Consider the following 18,160-nt stretch of genomic DNA (forward strand, 5'->3'; position numbering starts at 1 on the left):
TAAGGGCCCACTGGCAAATTTATTCCATTGGCAATTCTCACCCGTACCCTCCAAGTCCCAAGCATCTGCTCACTTTCTTCTGGTTCCGCCGTGTTCTTTCTAGATGTTTTGGTTCTTTCTTTTAAAAGATTCATGTTCATTAAATGTTTTAAAAGCATCTCCCGCACCACTTACTACCGTATTATACTGTGAGAGGCATTCGCCATTAAAATGGAGACTGGGCACCCAGTAGCCACCGACCACCAGTCATCTCCACTAGTCTGCCTTCCCCTGACCGGCTCCTCCACTTCCTTACCTTTCTAGTTTGTTATCTGCAGAGTGCTGACACTATCACTACTTTTTCCTTGCTTTGCACCAAATATTTGTTAAACGCTGGAACTGATTTCTGTTATCTCCAGGATGAAAGGACACACATTGTTACATTACTGTCATTGTCTTTTAGTTGTTTTGCAAATATGGCAAACTGAGCTTACTTTCATGAAGGAAACGGAATACATTTTTTCTACATTTGTTCTTAATGGTGCAAAGTGGAATTTTAAACTTTTCTGTGTGTTGGTTTTGCTATGTTATGGCTATAAGGTGAAGCATTTAATACAATGAATGAATAATTCTAAATAGGCGTACCATCTGTCCACGTAGCTAACACTCCATCCTCTGATTCTGTTGGCTGCTTCATTAGCTACACAATGCTTCTGATCGGTTTATATGTGTATTTGATGCTGTAAAGAAACAATAGCTCTTGGAGCTGTATCACATCTACATATAAATGCAATTTAGAGTCAGTCAATAATGTTAGGCTAAATTGAGAGCTCCTTATTAGCTTGGTAATTTGCTATTTTGTGCTATTTTAATAATTTTTGTGACATTCACAGTGTGAAAGGACGACTTTCTAAAATGCCTCAGATTACCATATAACCTCATATCACCAAGGATGAAATGCTACAGTCCTGATTTTCTCATATAGAAATCATTGCTTTCACGTTAGAGCAAGAGAAGTGAACTAGAACTACAGCCCCCAGAATGCACAGTAAAATCCAGGACTAAAGCACTGAGTTCTTGGTGACATGTAGTTTCCTGGTGATCCTCTCAGGCTGCCCCTACAGCATGCCACTTCGCTCTCTAAGCTCATGTTCACATTAGCTGTTCACAACTCAGGAACGGGCCCTTTTCCTGCTTTCAAGTAAGGGCAGACTCGTGTGATAGACTATGTGAAAACTAAGCAAAGATCCTCGAAGAGCATCTGCGGTCACTGCTGACAAATGAGGCGACACACTACTTTAGTACCCTGCGCCCACACACTACTTTAGGCCACACACACTGCGCCCACACACTACTTTAGGCCTCACACACTGTGCCCACACACTACTTTAGGCCACACACACTGCGCCCACACACTACTTTAGGCCACACACACTGCGCCCACACACTACTTTAGGCCACGCACACTGCGCCCACACACTACTTTAGGCCAGGCACACTGCGCCCACACACTACTTTAGGCCACACACACTGCGCCCACACACTACTTTAGGCCACACACACTGCGCCCACACACTACTTTAGGCCACACACACTGCGCCCACAAACTACTTTAGGCCACACACACTGCGCCCACACACTGCGCCAACACACTACTTTAGGCCACTCACACTGCGCCCACACACTACTTTAGGCCACACACACTGCGCCTACACACTACTTTAGGCCATGCACACTGCGCCCACACACTACTTTAGGCCACACACACTGCGCCCACACACTACTTTGGGCCATACACTCTGTGCCCACACACACTGCGCCCACACACTACTTTAGGCCACTCACACTGCACCCACACACTACTTTAGGCCACACACACTGCGCCCACACACTACTTTAGGCCACACACTCTGCACCCTCACACACTCTGCACACTCACACACTCTGCACCCTCACAGACTCTGCACCCTCAATGCAACATACACTCTAAATACCACTCAGTGCCACATAATTACCCGCCACATAATTACACTGCACTCAATGCAGCATACACTCCAAATACCCCTCAGTGCCACATAATTACACTCTACTGAATACAACAAACACTCCAGACAATACCACTCAGTGCCACATAATAATATGCTACATAATTACACTACCCTCAACGCAACATACACTCCAAATACCACTCAGTGCCACATAATTACATGCCACATAATTGCACTGCACTCAAAGCAACATACACTCCAAATACCACTCAGTGCCACATAATTACACGCCAGATAATTACACTGCACTCAATGCAGCATACACTCCAAATACCACTCAGTGCCACATAATTACACGCCACATAATTACACTGCACTCAACGCAACATTCTCTCCAAATACCACTCAGTGCCACATAATTACACGCCACATAATTACATTGCACTCAATGCAACATATACTCCAAATATCACTCAGTACCACATAATCACACACCACATAATTACACTGCACTCAATGCAACATTCACTCAAAATATCACTAAGTGCAACACAATTACACGCCACATAATTACACTGCACTCAATGCAACATACACTCCAAATACCACTTAGTGCCACATAATTATATGATACATATTTACACTGCGCTCAATCCAACATACACTCCAAATACCACTCAGTGCCACATAATTACACACCACATAATTACTCTATCCATCTATCTATCGCCCTCACTCTACCTATCGCCCTCACTCTATCTTTACCCTCACTCTATCAATCTATCTATCGCCACTCACTATCAATCTATCTTATCTATCGCCCTCACTCTATCGCCCTCACTCTATCGGCCTCTATCTATCAATCTATCGCCCTCACTCTATCTATCTATCGCCCTCACTCTGTCTATCGCCCTTCCTCTATCTATCGCCCTCCCTCTATCGATCGCCCTCACTCTATCTATCGCCCTCTACCTATCGCCCTCCCTCTAGCTATCGCCCTCACTCTATCTATTGCCCTCTATCTATCGCCTGCCCTCTATCTATCGCTGGCCCTCTATTTATCGCCCTCATTCTATCTATCGCACTCACTCTATCTATCTATCGCATCACCTCAGCATCACTCAGGGGCACCACAGCATTACTCAGGGGCACCCCAGCATCACTTAGGGGCACCACAGCATCAATTCTGTGCAACCATTCACAAACAACTAGTTCCAATATGTTCTATCAATGTTTCAAGCTTTATTACAAATGTCACAAAAAGATGTTAATATTTCACTTCTGTTCTTGGATTTTCATCACAATAAAATACACTAAACATAATCTTCTCAAAAGTTATTTACAAATGTTTACGTTATTGCCATTATAAATTACAATAACTTTTATTTAAGTATTAATTATTTTAAAAAATTGAAAGCCATTGGTATTTGTAATATCAATACATCTAAGTCACGTAAATACAACACATATTGCATTACAAATGCTATAGGTGTCACATTTGCCAAAGTTATAAATATTGGCATTGTAAATGACAAAGCTATTAATTTCGCTATTTTCAAAACCAACCAATAAATAAAAAATGTGTCATTTACAATACCAATAGCTCAAACTTTCCTAAACCATCCTCAACCTACTTTGCGAAGAAACTGGAACAAAATCACCATCGACAAGCTCTCCTCATCGCTTCTCCAAAACCCCCCTGCCCACTCCTCAAACCCCGACCAAGAAGCCATCAACCTCACCCAATGGCTATCCAACAGCGCCGACATCCTAGCACCATTGAAAAAACGTCAAATCAAACTAGGCAGCAAAAACGCATACTGGTTCAACGAGGATCTTAAGAAATCCAAAAAACTCTGTCGCTCCCTCGAGAAGGCCTGGAAAAAAGACCCAAACACCAGCACCAGGGACGCCTTCAAAAACGCCACCCGCATACACCACCAACTTATCCGATCTGCCAAGAAAGCCGCATTCAAAGACCGACTAGACAACAACGCCCACAACAGCAAGGAATTATTCAACATCGTCAAAGAATTTACCAACCCCTCAGCCAACTCCAACGACATCACCCCCTCTCAAGCCCTCTGCGACTCCCTAGCTTCGTTCTTCCACAACAAAATCGCAGACATCCACAACAGCTTCGACAACCGACCTGGAGACCAACCCACCCAACCTTCTGCAGGACCTTCTCCCCCCTTGAACATCCTAAACGACTGGAACCCAATCTCCACTGAAGACACCATCCGTCTGATGAACTCCATCCACTCAGGATCCCCCACAGACCCCTGCCCTCACCACATCTTCAACAAAGCAGACTCCATCATAGCACCACACCTTCGAGACGTCATCAACTGCTCCCTCAACTCCGCCACCTTCCCGGAAAGCTGGAAACACGCAGAACTTAGCGCCCTTCTGAAGAAACCCACAGCGGACCCCACTGAACTCAAAAACTACCGCCCCATCTCGCTCCTTCCATTCCCGGCCAAAGTCATCGAGAAAGCTGTCAACAACCAGCTTGCCGCCTTCCTCGAAACAAACAATTCCCTCGACTCCTCACAGTCCGGCTTCCGAACCAAACACAGCACGGAGACCGCCCTCATCGCAGCAACAGACGACATTCGAACTCTCCTGGACAATGGAGACACAGTCGCCCTCATCCTCCTTGACCTCTCTGCAGCCTTCGACACAGTCTGCCATAGCACCCTTCTACAGCGCCTCAGAAACATCGGAATACAAGGAAAAGCACTGGAATGGATTACCTCGTTTCTCACCGGAAGAACCCAGAGAGTCCGCATTCCACCATTCATCTCAGAGGCCACTGAAGTCATCTGCGGCGTACCCCAAGGATCCTCACTCAGTCCCACCCTCTTCAACGTATACATGAGCCCCCTCGCGGCCATCGCACGCCAACACAACCTCAACATCATCTCCTACGCGGATGACACTCAACTGATCCTTTCACTCACCAAAGACCCTAGCACCGCCAAAACTAACCTACACGAAGGAATGAAAGAAGTAGCCGAGTGGATGAAACACAGCCGTCTGAAACTGAACTCAGACAAAACAGAAGTCCTTATCTTAGGTACCTCCCCCTCTGCCTGGGACGACTCTTGGTGGCCAGAGGCCCTTGGAAAAGCACCCATCCCGACGGACCACGCACGGAACCTGGGCGTCATCCTGGACTCCTCACTCTCTATGAACAGACAAGTAAACGCCGTTTCATCATCTTGCTTCAACATTCTTCGCATGCTCAAAAAAACATTTCGCTGGATCCCCACCGAAACAAGAAAAACGGTCACCCATGCACTGGTTACAAGCCGCCTGGACTACGGAAACACCCTATACGCCGGTATCACCGCAAAACTCCAGAATAAACTCCAACGCATCCAGAACGCATCAGCCAGACTCATACTAGACATCCCGCGTAAAGACCACATCTCTAGTCACCTGAAAAACCTCCACTGGCTCCCCGTCAATAAGAGGATTACGTTCCGACTCCTAACCCACGCACACAAAGCACTTTATGAAATTGGACCCGAATGCCTCAACACACGTCTTTCCTTCTACACCCCCTCCCGTCAACTACGATCCTCCAACCAAGCCCTTGCTACCGTACCTCGCATCAATAAAAACACCATGGGAGGTAGATCCTTTTCCTACCTCGCAGCTAAAACCTGGAACTCACTCCCCACTCACCTTCGTCTCACTCAGAACCATCTAGCATTCAGGAAGCAACTTAAAACTTGGATATTCGACAAATAATTCCCCACCCTTCTTCAAGCGCCTTGAGACCCTCCGGGTATGTAGCGCGCTATATAAATCCTCTGACTTGACTTGACTTGACTAATGCGAGACCTATTGCATTGCAAATGCTTGTTTTTTTTCGTGGCCTGGGTGAGCGTCGACATACCACCATTTGGTGTCTTTTGTGACGTCGGTGCGCTTCCTCCAGAAGCTCCCACCTTTGGTCGTCATCTTCGGATTCTTTTTTCTTGTCTTGTGTTACTTTTGTTTTTCCTTTTATCTTTTAAAGTCTTTCTCCAATTCTAATCCCTTTCCTTCAGTCTCATCTTTTTGGCCGAGGAAGGTGGGTTCGCTAGTGAATCCAGAAAGTCTTCAAGCTGCAAAACTACACCGACAGGTAAGAAACTATACGTTTTGCAGTGTGAATCTTTCTAGATTCACTATGCTGTGCATAGACTTTGTAGCGGTTTGTCCTTATTGTGGTGGCTGGGTGGAAAATGAGCTCTGGTTACTGAATATGTGTTGTAAGACCTTCTGTCCCACATGACCTTCCTTGTTCATTTGGATATCTACACAGCAGTGCTTAGTGAACATGTACACTGAAGACCATGTTGCACTTGGCAAATGTCTTGAATTAGCTAGAAACGCAATTGTTGCTCCTTTCTTCCTTGTTGATTGAGCATGAGCTGCTCCTTGTAACAGTTGTCCTGCTTGTTTGTGGCAGAGTTGTATGGTTTGATCAATCCACCGTGCAATGGTATTTTTGGTAACTGGTCGTCCCGAAAAACTGCTGGCAAAGGAAACCAAGAACTGCTTTGTCTTTCTGCACTCCTTTGCCCTTTCTATATAGTGCATTACAGCCCTCCTGACGTCCAGTGTGTGTAGCGCCCTTTCTGTGCTTGTGGCTGGTTTTTGGAAAAAACGAGGTATTTAAATTGTTTGATTGATGTGGAACCATGACACTACCTTTGGCATGAAGTGTGGGTCTGGTCTTATTACAATCCTGTCATTGTGTATTTGCAGGTATTGTATTTGTTATTGCATTTATATATCACTTACTACCCCTGACTAGGAGTCAAAGTGCTTTTTCGGCGAGTAGCGCGCTACTCCAGGACCCATAGAGGATTAGTGTTGAATTAGTATAGTGAAACATGCAAGTTCATTCAAGTGGTGGATCGGTTAGTCAATTATTTGGATTTGGAATGATAGCAGAAGGATAGAGAAGGAAAAAGGTTTGTATTTATATAGCCCTTGTTACCCCTGATGGGGTGTTGACGCATGCTATTTAGGGAGCCCGTGAAGGATTAGTGGTAAATTAATATGGTGAAAATCGAAGAAATTTCAGTGGTGAATATTAGTCAGTTATTTGGAGTGAGAAGAATAGCAGAGGGATAAAAGGGGAAGAAAGGTTTGCATGCATATAGCACTTGTTACCCCTGATGGGTGTTGAAGCGCTTTTCTGGCGGGTAGCACGCCACTCCGGAACCCATAAAGGATTAGTGGTGAATTAGTATAGTTGAATATGGAATTTGAGAAGTGAACATGTTAGTCTGTTAATATTGATTGAAAAGCATAGTGGAAGGATGAAAGAGTGAAAGATTTATTTTTTTGTTTTTTTTGTTTTTAGCAGTAGGAGGAGGCTTTTGGATGAGTAAAAAGGAGTTTTGGAGGGGAGGAGTTAGAGGGAAGAGTTTAGAAAGGTTTATTTTAGGGTTTTAGGAGTGATGAGATAGCTACTAAGAAGGCTGTCTTTTGCGTGAGCATGTGCAGTGTATCCTTGTGTATAGGCTCAAATGGTGCTTTCATCAATTGAGTTAGCACTATATTGAGGTTCCATGCTGGTGCTGGCATTCTGTTTAGAGGAGCGATTCTCTGTGCTGCTTCTAGAAATCTTTTTACTACTTGGGAGGTGAAGAAACTTTTCCCTGTTTCTCTTCTTTAGAAACCACTATTGCTGCTAAGTGCACCCTTAGGGATGAGTTGCTTAGTTTATTTTGTAGTTGGTGCAGTAAGTATTTTAGTACTGTTGATTCCTTTGTGATTCTCCTTTGTAGTTTCTCCCTAATGCACCATTCGGAGAATCTTTTCCACTTTTTTATGGTAGGTCTTCTTGTCTCCCTGAGCACGGTCATTGTGCTTGCTGGTAGTTTGAGGTGTGCAAATTCTAGGTCTTCAGGAGCCATGCTGCTAGGCTGAGGCTCTCTGGTTCTGGGTGTAGCACCATTCTATTCTGCATTGTTAACAGGCCCCTTCTTCGTTGAAATCTGTGTGCAAGCCATGCCCACTATTTGTGAGAACCAGGACTCTATGGCCCACTGCTATTAGTATTAGCGACATGTTGCTGATCCTGCATCTGCTGAGTACCCTGTGTATCAGTGGTATCGGGGGAAAAGCATATGCAAATGTCTTCGACCAACTTATCCATAGCGCATTCCCTTGTGACCAATGGTCTGGTTGTCTGGATGAGAAGTGTTGGCATTTTGCATTCTGGTGTGTTGCAAATAGGTCTATTTGCGGTGTACCCCACTTCCGGAATACTTTTTGTATTTCCGGTTAGTTGATCTCCCATTCATGGGATGCTGACGTCTGCCTGCTGAGTCTGTCTGCTTCCACATTGTCCTTCCCTGGGAGGTGTATTGCTAGTAGGTCTACTTTTAGTGGATGGCCATGTCCATATTTCCTGTGCTAGCCCTGATAGTGCTACTGATGGTGTTACTCCTTGTTTGTTGATGTAGAACATGGTTGGTTGTGTTGTCCATTTGGATCAACACCCTGTTTCTGTACAGCTCCTTCTGAAAGGCTTTTAAGGCTAGGAACACCGTGTTTAGTTCTAGGTAGTTGATGTGCTTGACAGCATCCTGCTGCAACCATAACCCCCTCACCTTGAGTTTGTTCATGTGCGCGCCCCACCCCAGCTGGGAGGGGTCTGTTGTGATGGTCACTGTTGGTGTTCGTTGTGTAAATGTTTTTCCCAGTGATATCTTTTCCTTGTTCCACCACGCTATTTCCTGATGCACTGCGTGTGTGACAACCACTAGATCTTACCAACTCCCTGTTGCCTGTGACCATTGCTGCTGTAACCATTCCTGGAATGGTCTCATGTGAAGTCGAATATTTGGGACCAGGTGTATGCATGACGTCATCATTCCCATTAGTTTGCTCACCCTCCTCACTGTCAGAACTTGCCCCTTGCGGTACAGACGTGTTTCCTTCAGTATTGCCAAGGTTCTCTTTCTGCTGGGGAACACCTTGCGCGTCCTTTAAGTCTACAGTTACCATGTAATCCCCTTCCTGTACCTAGGGTATTACTTCTTGCAGAGATGTCATTTTGAATCTTTGTGTCCTTATGAACTTGTTTAAGAACCTTAGGTCCAGGATAAGCCTTAGCGTTTCGTCCACTTTTGGTATGAGGAAGTAGTTGGAATAAACCCCCTTGTTTCTTTCCTTGTACAGTACTATCTCTATTGCCTTCTTGTTGATCAGTTCCTGACCCTCTAGTAGCAAGAGTGAACTTTTTTTGCTGAGTGCGCCCTGCTTTTTGGCTTCTTATTTGGAGGTTGTTTTAGTAGTTCTAAACAGTAGCCGTATTGTATGATGTTTAATATTCATTTGTCCGTTGTGACCTTCTTCGATTCTTGGATGAAGTTCCTTATTCTGCATCCTACAGGTGTTATATGTTCGGGGAACTGTTTGTTTTGTGAAATCTGTTCTTGGACTTTCCTTCTCTTTGGATGCCCCACTAGAGGTGTTATCTGGGATGGCGTTTGCCTTTCGGCGAAGTCACTTAGAGGTAGGTAGTTGCCCTCCTCTCCGTGCCTGCCATCGTCCATTTGAGCGACCTCGATAGGACTGGCCTCGTGGCTGGTACTGCCAGTTCTGCTGCTGCTGTCCCTGCTGCTGCTGGCCCTGGCAGTTTCCCTGATAACCTTTTTGGAAGGTTTGGTGCAAGGTACTTGGTTGGTTGCCCCCCTACCATTTGGCCTTCTTGAGGGCGTCTGCCTTCTCATCCCTCTGAACTGCAGAGCTCCCATCGACCTTGCAGTTTCTTTGTCCTTCTTGAGTTGAGTTAACTTTTTGTCAACTGGTGTCCCAAAAAGTTGTTCTCCGTTGAAGGGCGTGTTCAGGATGTTGTTCTGTACCTCAGGCTTGAAGCCTAAAATCCCAAGCCATGTGTGCCTTCTCTCTCTCACCCCAATTATCATCTGCCTGCTGGACATCTCCGCTGCGTCCAAGGCTGACTTTAAACATGTGTTCGCCATGTTTTTCCCTTCCTCTACCAGGTGGGTTGCCTTTCGCTGGTACTGATCCGGTAGGTGCTTCAGGAGTTGCCCTACTTCCTCCCAGTGCTGGTATGCATGTCTGTTGATTAGGGCGTTGGAGTTGGCGTTGCACCATTGAATTGCTGCACTCCGCTCTACTTTCCTCCCCGTGAGGTCCATTCTCCTACTCTCCTTGTCAGGAGGTGGTCCTACATTTGTGGCCACATTGGCCCTTTTCACAGCTGTTGCGGTGATTATTGAGTCAGGTGGCACTGATCCCTGAATGTATGCAGGGTCCTTTGAGGAGTACTCTTATTTCTTCTCTGTTCTCGGGGTCACTGATTTACATACAGCTGGCTCCCTGAAAGCCTCTCTGCCCTGGCCCAGCACACTGGGCAGGAATTGGCTCCTTGTTTGTATATGTAAGAGAGTCTCGAGGAGAAAACAAGGCGTGGGCTTCTCCTCCTCCAATTTTACTCCATATGTCTGTGCAGCATTCTTGACCACCATATTATAGATCCTTATATCGTCTGGTGGTGAAGGCCTCAAAGGGTATGTGTCTACTCCTTCTTCTGGTATTTCCGCGCCGAGGTCATGCCACTCTAAGTCTTGCATCTCCGAGGACATCGAGTCCTGGTAGGTTAGCTGGTACTCCTCGCCTTCTCATCCGAAGTAATACAGGGCCTCTTCCTCCTGTTCTTCGACCGATTCAGGCGTTTTTGGTGGTTCAGGGTCTTTAACCCTTTGTGTGCTTGTGAAGGAACCGTTACGTCACAAGCCTCGGGTGGGCTGTGCTGGTGACGGAACGGTTCCGTCACGGCCCGCTCGCCGTGCCTGCGCGGCGTGAATTCCACACCTGCGCTGATGTTCTGAAGAGCCGGCGGGGCAGTGACGGAACCGTTCCGTTACAAGCACGGCCCACCCGAGGGCAGTGACGGAGCGGTTCCATCATTAGTACGGGAGCGCCGCATGGCCCCACCTCCCCCGTAGCGCTGCGGCGGAATAGCCGCCGCAGCTAAGGGTTTAAAGCCCTTTCGGCTGCGGACTTCAAGCGAATAGTGTACTGACTCATCTTGTTGTCAAAGTCCTTCTTCCGCTGAAGGATGCTCGCCATTTCAGCCTCGAGCCTCCTCTTCTTCCTCTCCAGAATTTGAGCGATTCGCTTCGAGATCGTCGACGTGGACGTCATCGTCGAAGTAGTTGTTGACCCTTCTTTTCTCGGGGTCGAGGAGTCCTTTTCGGGGGCTTCCTTCGGCGACCTTGAATTTTCATGGGTCTTACGCCATCTGGGAGTCCTTGTCGAAGGATCCGCTGGGCTGTTTGTCCCTCGGTGCTGTTGCTTTCGTCGAATGCTTTGATGGCAATGCTCCGTTCGAGGACTTTGTCTCACTCTTTCGAGTATCGGTTGAGTGTCTGGGAGTCGTTGACTCTTTTACCTCCTTCACCATTTTCTTTTGGACTTCGAAGACAATGCAGTCCCCCAGTCTTTCGGTGATGTTGTCCTCCTCCCCACTGTAGAGGCCCAAGTCTTGGAGCGAAGGAGGTGGCTCCTGCCCCTGCATGGTGTAGTTCGCCCTTCTCTGCCTCTCTCTTACTCTGAGGGTCTTGGGTGTGAACGCCGAGCATGCATTGCAGTCCTTGCTGTTGTGGTCAAGCGGGAGACAGAGGTTGCAGACTGGATGCTGGTCCTTCTGGGTGTATTTGTGGTGGCACTTGGGGCAAAACTTGAAGGGAGTTTTGTCCATTCCTGCGCTCAGGGAGCCCCCGTGTGCGCATTCTCGGGTGAAACGTCGAGTTCTCGTAAGAAATTCTTCTCCTTAGTAGTCTCAGTTACCTGACTTGTAGTTGGGTGTGATGAAAACCTTTGATTTCGTTGATTTTTCCTGTTTTCGTTGATTACTTTTCCAAAAAACTCTGGAACTCTCCCAAAATGATCCAGACTCAACAGCGGAAAAAACAATCTAAAGATGGCAACAAGAGGAAGAGCGTTGACGCCACGAGGGACACCAAATGGTGGTATGTCGACGCCCACTAGGGCCACGAAGAAAAAAAAGAGAGAAAAAAGACTACGATTTCGTACCCAACCACTAGATGGCGGAATAATGTACAGCATAGTGAATCCAGAAAGATTCACGCTGCAAAACTTGCTTCTCCGTCACCCACGTCTCTGCCGCTAATTTACACCATTACCCATTGCCACACTTCTTAAAGCTAACCTCTCTCAAGGCTCCTCTTTTCTCCCACTCTCTGAAGCTCAATTGAGCATACTGTTGTCTTAGGGATGAGGAACCTGCTCACGGTTTCTAGTATTTGAGCCACTGGTGAATTGCCCATTTGCCCATGTCTTCTTCGGTACACCTTTCTATTTGTGAGGCTCTGCCAATCTATGCACTACAGAATTCAATTTCTCAACCCCTCACAGAGCTCTCAGCTCTTAAAGTACCTCTTGTAATCTCATTTACTGTTTTTGACCTGCAGGGGTTCGAGGACGTCGACAGCACTGGCCTTATAGGTCCGCAGTCCCTAAGCATTACAAGTCCCCTGACTGGGATGACTAAAGATCTAAATGACTTCCACTTGCTTAGATGTTTGTCCTCACCACAAATCAAGCAATTCAGCTTGCCCCAGTATTGCTACAGTAACAACAAATAGCTAGAAAAGTAGGAAAAAAATAGGTCAGCCATTGTACATTTACTAATATCCTCTGAAACACAACCAAGTGTGTAGGTATAAGTCTCACCTGTCACTGCAATGCATGATTCTAGATTCCGGGCTCTTGTGGCACATATCATCACCACATAATTGGTCTTTTCTAGTTTTCCTTCAATGAGCAGCTTAAACATTTCTGAAAGTCCCTCCGCTAGAGAGTAGCTGCATTCAATAATCTTAACGCACTCGTTGCAAGAACTGGCAGCTAGTCCGGCCAGCCAGGGCAGCTGTGCTGTCGTCACTTGTGATAAATAGCTGGGCATTTGAGGAAAACCATGTGACATATTCGATGGATACTGACGAACGTCTGTTAGGTGGGATTCCCTCCAAGAGCGCATGAATATCTGTTCCAGATCTTCAATTAGTGGAATCTGGTCTGAAGCTAGAAGACAACAAAAAAAAGATTTTGATAGTGGAAACTACATTAGTAACCATAACAGAACAATTGTCTATCGAAAACACAATCAAACAATTACACAGGTGCACAGAAAGTCAATAGGATAATTATAATTGCCCACTCATTAACCCCCTAACCAAAGACATAGTAAACTAAGTATAGATACAAACAGTAGAGTCAATGTTATCATCGGTAAAGCTCCCTAGTGGTGTGCGTGGTTACTGGAAGTAACTGTAGTTCAATGCTTCAGCAGGGGAAGAACTGAAAGCGGCCTTAATATTTGAGGAAATTATAATTTATTTTTATAACTGCATCCTTTAAATATTTGCAAATAATGTATTTTAGGGTGTTTTGGCAAGCAGGAAGAGTAGAAAAATGTGCATATGAGTGTGTATGCATGCATACTCAGTAGAATTAATAGTGCAGTTAAAGGTATGTACCTTCAAAACAAGGAGCACTGACTGTGACTCCACTATCAGAAAAAAACAATGGTGGAGCCACCATTAAAATTCTAAACATGGGGAGGAGCCGCGCCAGCGACCAAGATGGCCGCTTGAGCATCGGCTCGCCACATCCTGACTTGCCATCCGGCACATTATCCTGAGCCCCATCCCTACCATCTGGTGGGGGACCGGCGCCTGAGCCACTAGGCGAAATTCCGAACGATTTGGGCGCTCGGATGACTGGAATCCATCGTCTGGAACTTTTGGGCCTTTAGGGTGCGCCACCGGGACCCTGCGTGTGGCACTGCCCGCTTCGGAGTTCAACAACAACGGCGAGTGGAACCGGAAGTGCGCTGTGGCACCCGGTCCACGGAAGTCGTGTCATTCCCGAGGGGTCTTCGGGTCCCCACCCCAAACTATTTGACGCAGCGCACCCCCGCCAATACGGAGCAACCCGAGACTGTACCGATTGCCTCTGCGAAACATTGGCTTAGCTTGGTTGGCGGAGTTGGTGCCCGTGCAGAAGTTAAAAATGGCGGCGAGGGGGGACCCCCGAAAAGCTACCCCCGAAAACTCAGAGGACTACCAGACTGGTCCAGTCCAATAGACTGGAAAAGTATAATTTCTCCAAGGGCTCCCCAGTGGATGAGACACACTCTCAAATGAGTGGCCAGGAGGATGGCTCATCCGGGACGGACCAAACGCTGAAAGACTTGATGGCAGCGATCACTGGGATCCAGTCGTCCCTCGGTAGGATGGACTCCAAATTGGACACAGCGACCATTGAGGTGGGCTTAATCCGAGCTGACCTGAATAAAACCTCGGAAAAGGTCAAATCACTCGAGATCAAAACATCGAGTCTCACGGATGATGTCTAGGTGAGAGATCTGAAGGTGTCTCGGACCCAATTTGCCCGTAAGCTGGACGAGTACGAAGGACGAGCGAGGTGCAATAACGTCCGCATTCTTGGCATACCGGAGAGATCGGAGGGACAGGATCCGGACCTGTTCGTGGAGGATCTTATCCTGAAACACTTAAAACCCAAGGGCCTCAGTAACTTTTTCACCGTGGAAAGGGCCCACAGAGTCCCTGGTGGACGCCTGAATGCGGGGGCGCCTCCTCGTTCCATGATCGTCCGCATTCTGAAATTTCGGGACCGTGACACTATCCTGCAGACTGCAAGATCCTGTGGACCCTTTGCTTTTTTTCCCTGACTTTACCCAGGCAGTCCAGAAACAACGGCAGGGTTTCATGGATATTAAGAGAAGGCTGCGCGCCTCGGAAATGAAATACTCCATGCTATTCCCTGCCCGCCTCCGGATAGAACGCAACGGTAAAGCTTGGTTCTTTGACCACCCGATGCTGCAATGGACTGGTTGGACCGAGTTCAGGGGCCGGACACCGAGGGGGACACACAGATGGACAATGAGTAACCATGATCCCGTGTTGATCGTGTCAGTTGACCATGGTGGCAAGGGTGCGGGTTTGATCAGGGCGATCTCTTAATCCCTACTGACATTGCTAATATTTTTGGGGTTTTTCTGCATGAGACAATGTTGATGGAGGTTTGCATGCGGGTTAGGATGGTGGAGGTTGATGGCCTGTTGTAAGGTCCTCCTCTGTTTTTTACGTTTAGATATTGTAGTTCTGTGGAGACAGGCACACTGCTAGTTGGGGATGTGCAAAAGTTGCATGCAGGGGTGCAGGGTGGGAGGTCGAGGGGTTGCTTTGGGGGGGGGTTTGTTTATTGATTTGTGTTTTGTTTATTAACAGTGCTTGCAATGGATGTCACGGAATGCTTCGGAATTTTCGGGGGACGAATATGGCTTCAGCTAGATTGGGCTTGGGTGTGTCTGTTCTCAGTTGGAATGTGAATGGCTTGGGAGACAAGATCAAGCGCGCTATGGTGAGGCAGCTGATCAGGCGCCGGTCACCGGATGTGGTCTTACTCCAGGAGACTCATCTTATGGGAAAGAGATGTATGGCGCTACACAGAGGAGGGTATGAACTGGTTGCTCATGCCGGTTTTACCTCAGGCTCCAGAGGGGTGGGGAAACTAGTTAAAAATTCCTTTCCGCTCACCATACAAGCAAACTGGTCTGATAACCGCGGTCGATACGTCAGCATCTCAGGACTCTGCGAGGGCAGAATAATCACGTTCCTCTCTGTATATGTCCCCCCCCCGCACTGCAGACAGACACCTTTCGTGATCTGAGCAGGGTGCTCTTATTGCTACCCATTGGCATCATGGTAATAGGGGGTGATTTCAGTGCGGTCATGGATGGAGAATTGGATAGGCACCCCTCCTGTGTGTTACTGCCCTCTAGCAAATGGTTGTAGGATTTTGTTTCTGGAACAGGTATGGTTGATGGGTGGAGACTCCGGCACCCTGGTGATTTTGAATACACACATGCGTCCGCAGCACACCACTCTTTCTCCAGAATTGATTATGTATTACTGCCTGCGTCGCAGACGATGTTTGTTCAGGAAGTACGTCATTTGGCCAGGGGAGTGTCTGATCACCCTCCGATTTGGCTGCAGTTGAAAGTTGGACCAGGCAATGTGGCTAGGGTTCCCCCAATTAGCGCTTGGCGGTTGAAGGACCCCGCTAACAAAAAAGAGCTGGTGCGAGCCACTGATAGCTACTTCCGCAAGAACGCAGGGCCAGTTGATTCTGATTGCTCTCTCTGGGAGGCCTACAAAACTGTAGTCATCGGGGAGGCTCTCTCCCTAATCTCTGGGCAGAAGAAGAAGGGTAGGGCGGAAATCGACAGGATTCCTTGTCTATCTGGAGTATGTTGCATGCCTGCATATTGAACTGACATTTCATCTCCAGCTCATTGGCGCCGGCGAGGGCACAATGTTAATGTGTCTTTTTGGGCTGGGGGGGCCCGCAAACAATACTTAGTGGTGGGGAGACGGGCACCCTGTGTTACTTCATTGCTGATGCACAGGCGATTCGCCATCTTGATCGGGACGGGACCGCTGAGAGAGAGGTCTCCACAACTGGAGGCCCCGGGGATGTCCACCGCCTCGGTCTCCTTCGGGATGAGTACAAACACTTGGCGCGAGATGGGGCGAGGGAACAACACGCTAACACCCAAAGCAGAATTTACGAGCCCGGAGATAAGGCTGGGAAACTTATCGCGTGGTTGGAAAAGGGTGACTGGGGGTCGCGTCTGGTCCCGGAGCTTCAGATTGCGGGCTCGGGGTCACGACGGACCCACAGCTCATAGTGGATGAGTTTGCCCGTTATTATGAGAAGGTCTATACCTCGGTGGGGATGCACACGGTGGAAGAGAATGCGGAGGTCATCCGAGACATCCCGATGCCTGTTTTATCGTCCGAGAACAGGGAGTTTATGGATTCAGTCATAACAAACGACGAGGTCGCGATGGCTATCCGGGGGGTACACTCCGGGAAAGCCTCGGGCCCGAACGGTATTCCCGTTGAACTTTATAAACTTCATGCAGACCGCTTGGCTCCGTTCATGAAGGCCATGTATTTTGAGAGCAGGGAAAATGGCGTACTTCCTTATGATCAACGTGTCGCCAATATCGTTGTGATTTATAAGGAGGGCAAGCCTCGCTTGGACAGCTCCTCCTACCGCCCAATTTCTCTCTTAAATGCGGAGCCTAAGATCCTGGCCAAGTTGCTCGCGAATCGGCTGGTGAAAATCATAACTGAGCTGGTTCACCCGGACCAGTCTGGTTTCATGCCGCGCCGCAACACCGCTCCTAATCCACGGCTGTGCGGAATGGGGCTTGCCTCAAACGCAGATTGTCGAAGGGGTTGCGGTATGAATGGTACCTTTATGCACATTTTGTGGGAGTGCCCAGAAATCCATAACTATTGGACCATGATTCACGGAGTAAAGTTAGAACTCCTAACTTTAAGACTCCTAAACTGAGAAAAATCTTAATTTTAAGACTTTCGGTATTCACAGAAGGCATTTAGGAGTCCTAAAGTTAGGAGTCCTAACTTTACTACTACTAAACGGAGAAAAATCCTAATTTTAAGACTTTCGGTATTCTCAGAAGGCATTTAGGAGTCCTAAAGTTAGGACTACTAACTTCTGTGAATACCGAAATGAGTAAGTGCCTTCTGTGAATACCGATATGAGTAAGTGCATTCTGTGAATACCAAAATAGTAGTAAGTTTAGGATTGAGTCTTAAATTCATTCTGTGAATCGGGCCCTTAGGCCTTAAATGTCACATGATTGGCCGAACGACTTGTAGAACAAATCTGTTCCTCTGTGGGTTTCTACTCACTAACAGGAGCAATGTGATAGATTCCTAACAGTCTATCAGTGACTGTTCAGACTGTTCTTTTCTGACACCTTCCCTTGCTATATTTTAAAGCTCCCCTTGGAAATCAACACTGATAGCTTGCCTATTTGTAAATAAGCAATACAGTGTTGTTGGGCAGATCACTTGGACAGCTGTGTCCTCCTTTGCACAAAGCTTTTGAGAATTGTGACCTAAGTCTTCTATTACAGCAAACATCCTTGGAGTGTAATTAAAGATTTCTTGCATGTGCAAGTGCATTTTCCATTTAAGGAAGATGTACATCATTCTAAACATTGCATGTCTGGGTCCTCCATGCCCCTCATCAGAAGTTACGACTCCCTGCAAATGGTA

At 47.2% G+C, this 18,160-nt stretch overlaps 1 protein-coding gene across 1 annotated transcript in view; it reads right to left on the reverse strand.

The window, feature by feature from the left end:
- GREB1 (growth regulating estrogen receptor binding 1) overlaps positions 1 to 18,160 on the reverse strand; it is a 612,299-nt gene that overhangs the window by 196,841 nt on the left and 397,298 nt on the right. Inside the window, exon 11 of the mRNA XM_086926326.1 lies at positions 12,711 to 13,061. Coding sequence (XP_086782452.1) covers positions 12,711 to 13,061 — 351 coding nt within the window. The remainder of the gene's footprint in view (positions 1 to 12,710; positions 13,062 to 18,160) is intronic.

The sequence above is a fragment of the Lissotriton vulgaris genome, chromosome 6 (genome assembly GCF_964263255.1).
Source record: "Lissotriton vulgaris chromosome 6, aLisVul1.2, whole genome shotgun sequence".
Taxonomy (NCBI): domain Eukaryota; kingdom Metazoa; phylum Chordata; class Amphibia; order Caudata; family Salamandridae; genus Lissotriton; species Lissotriton vulgaris.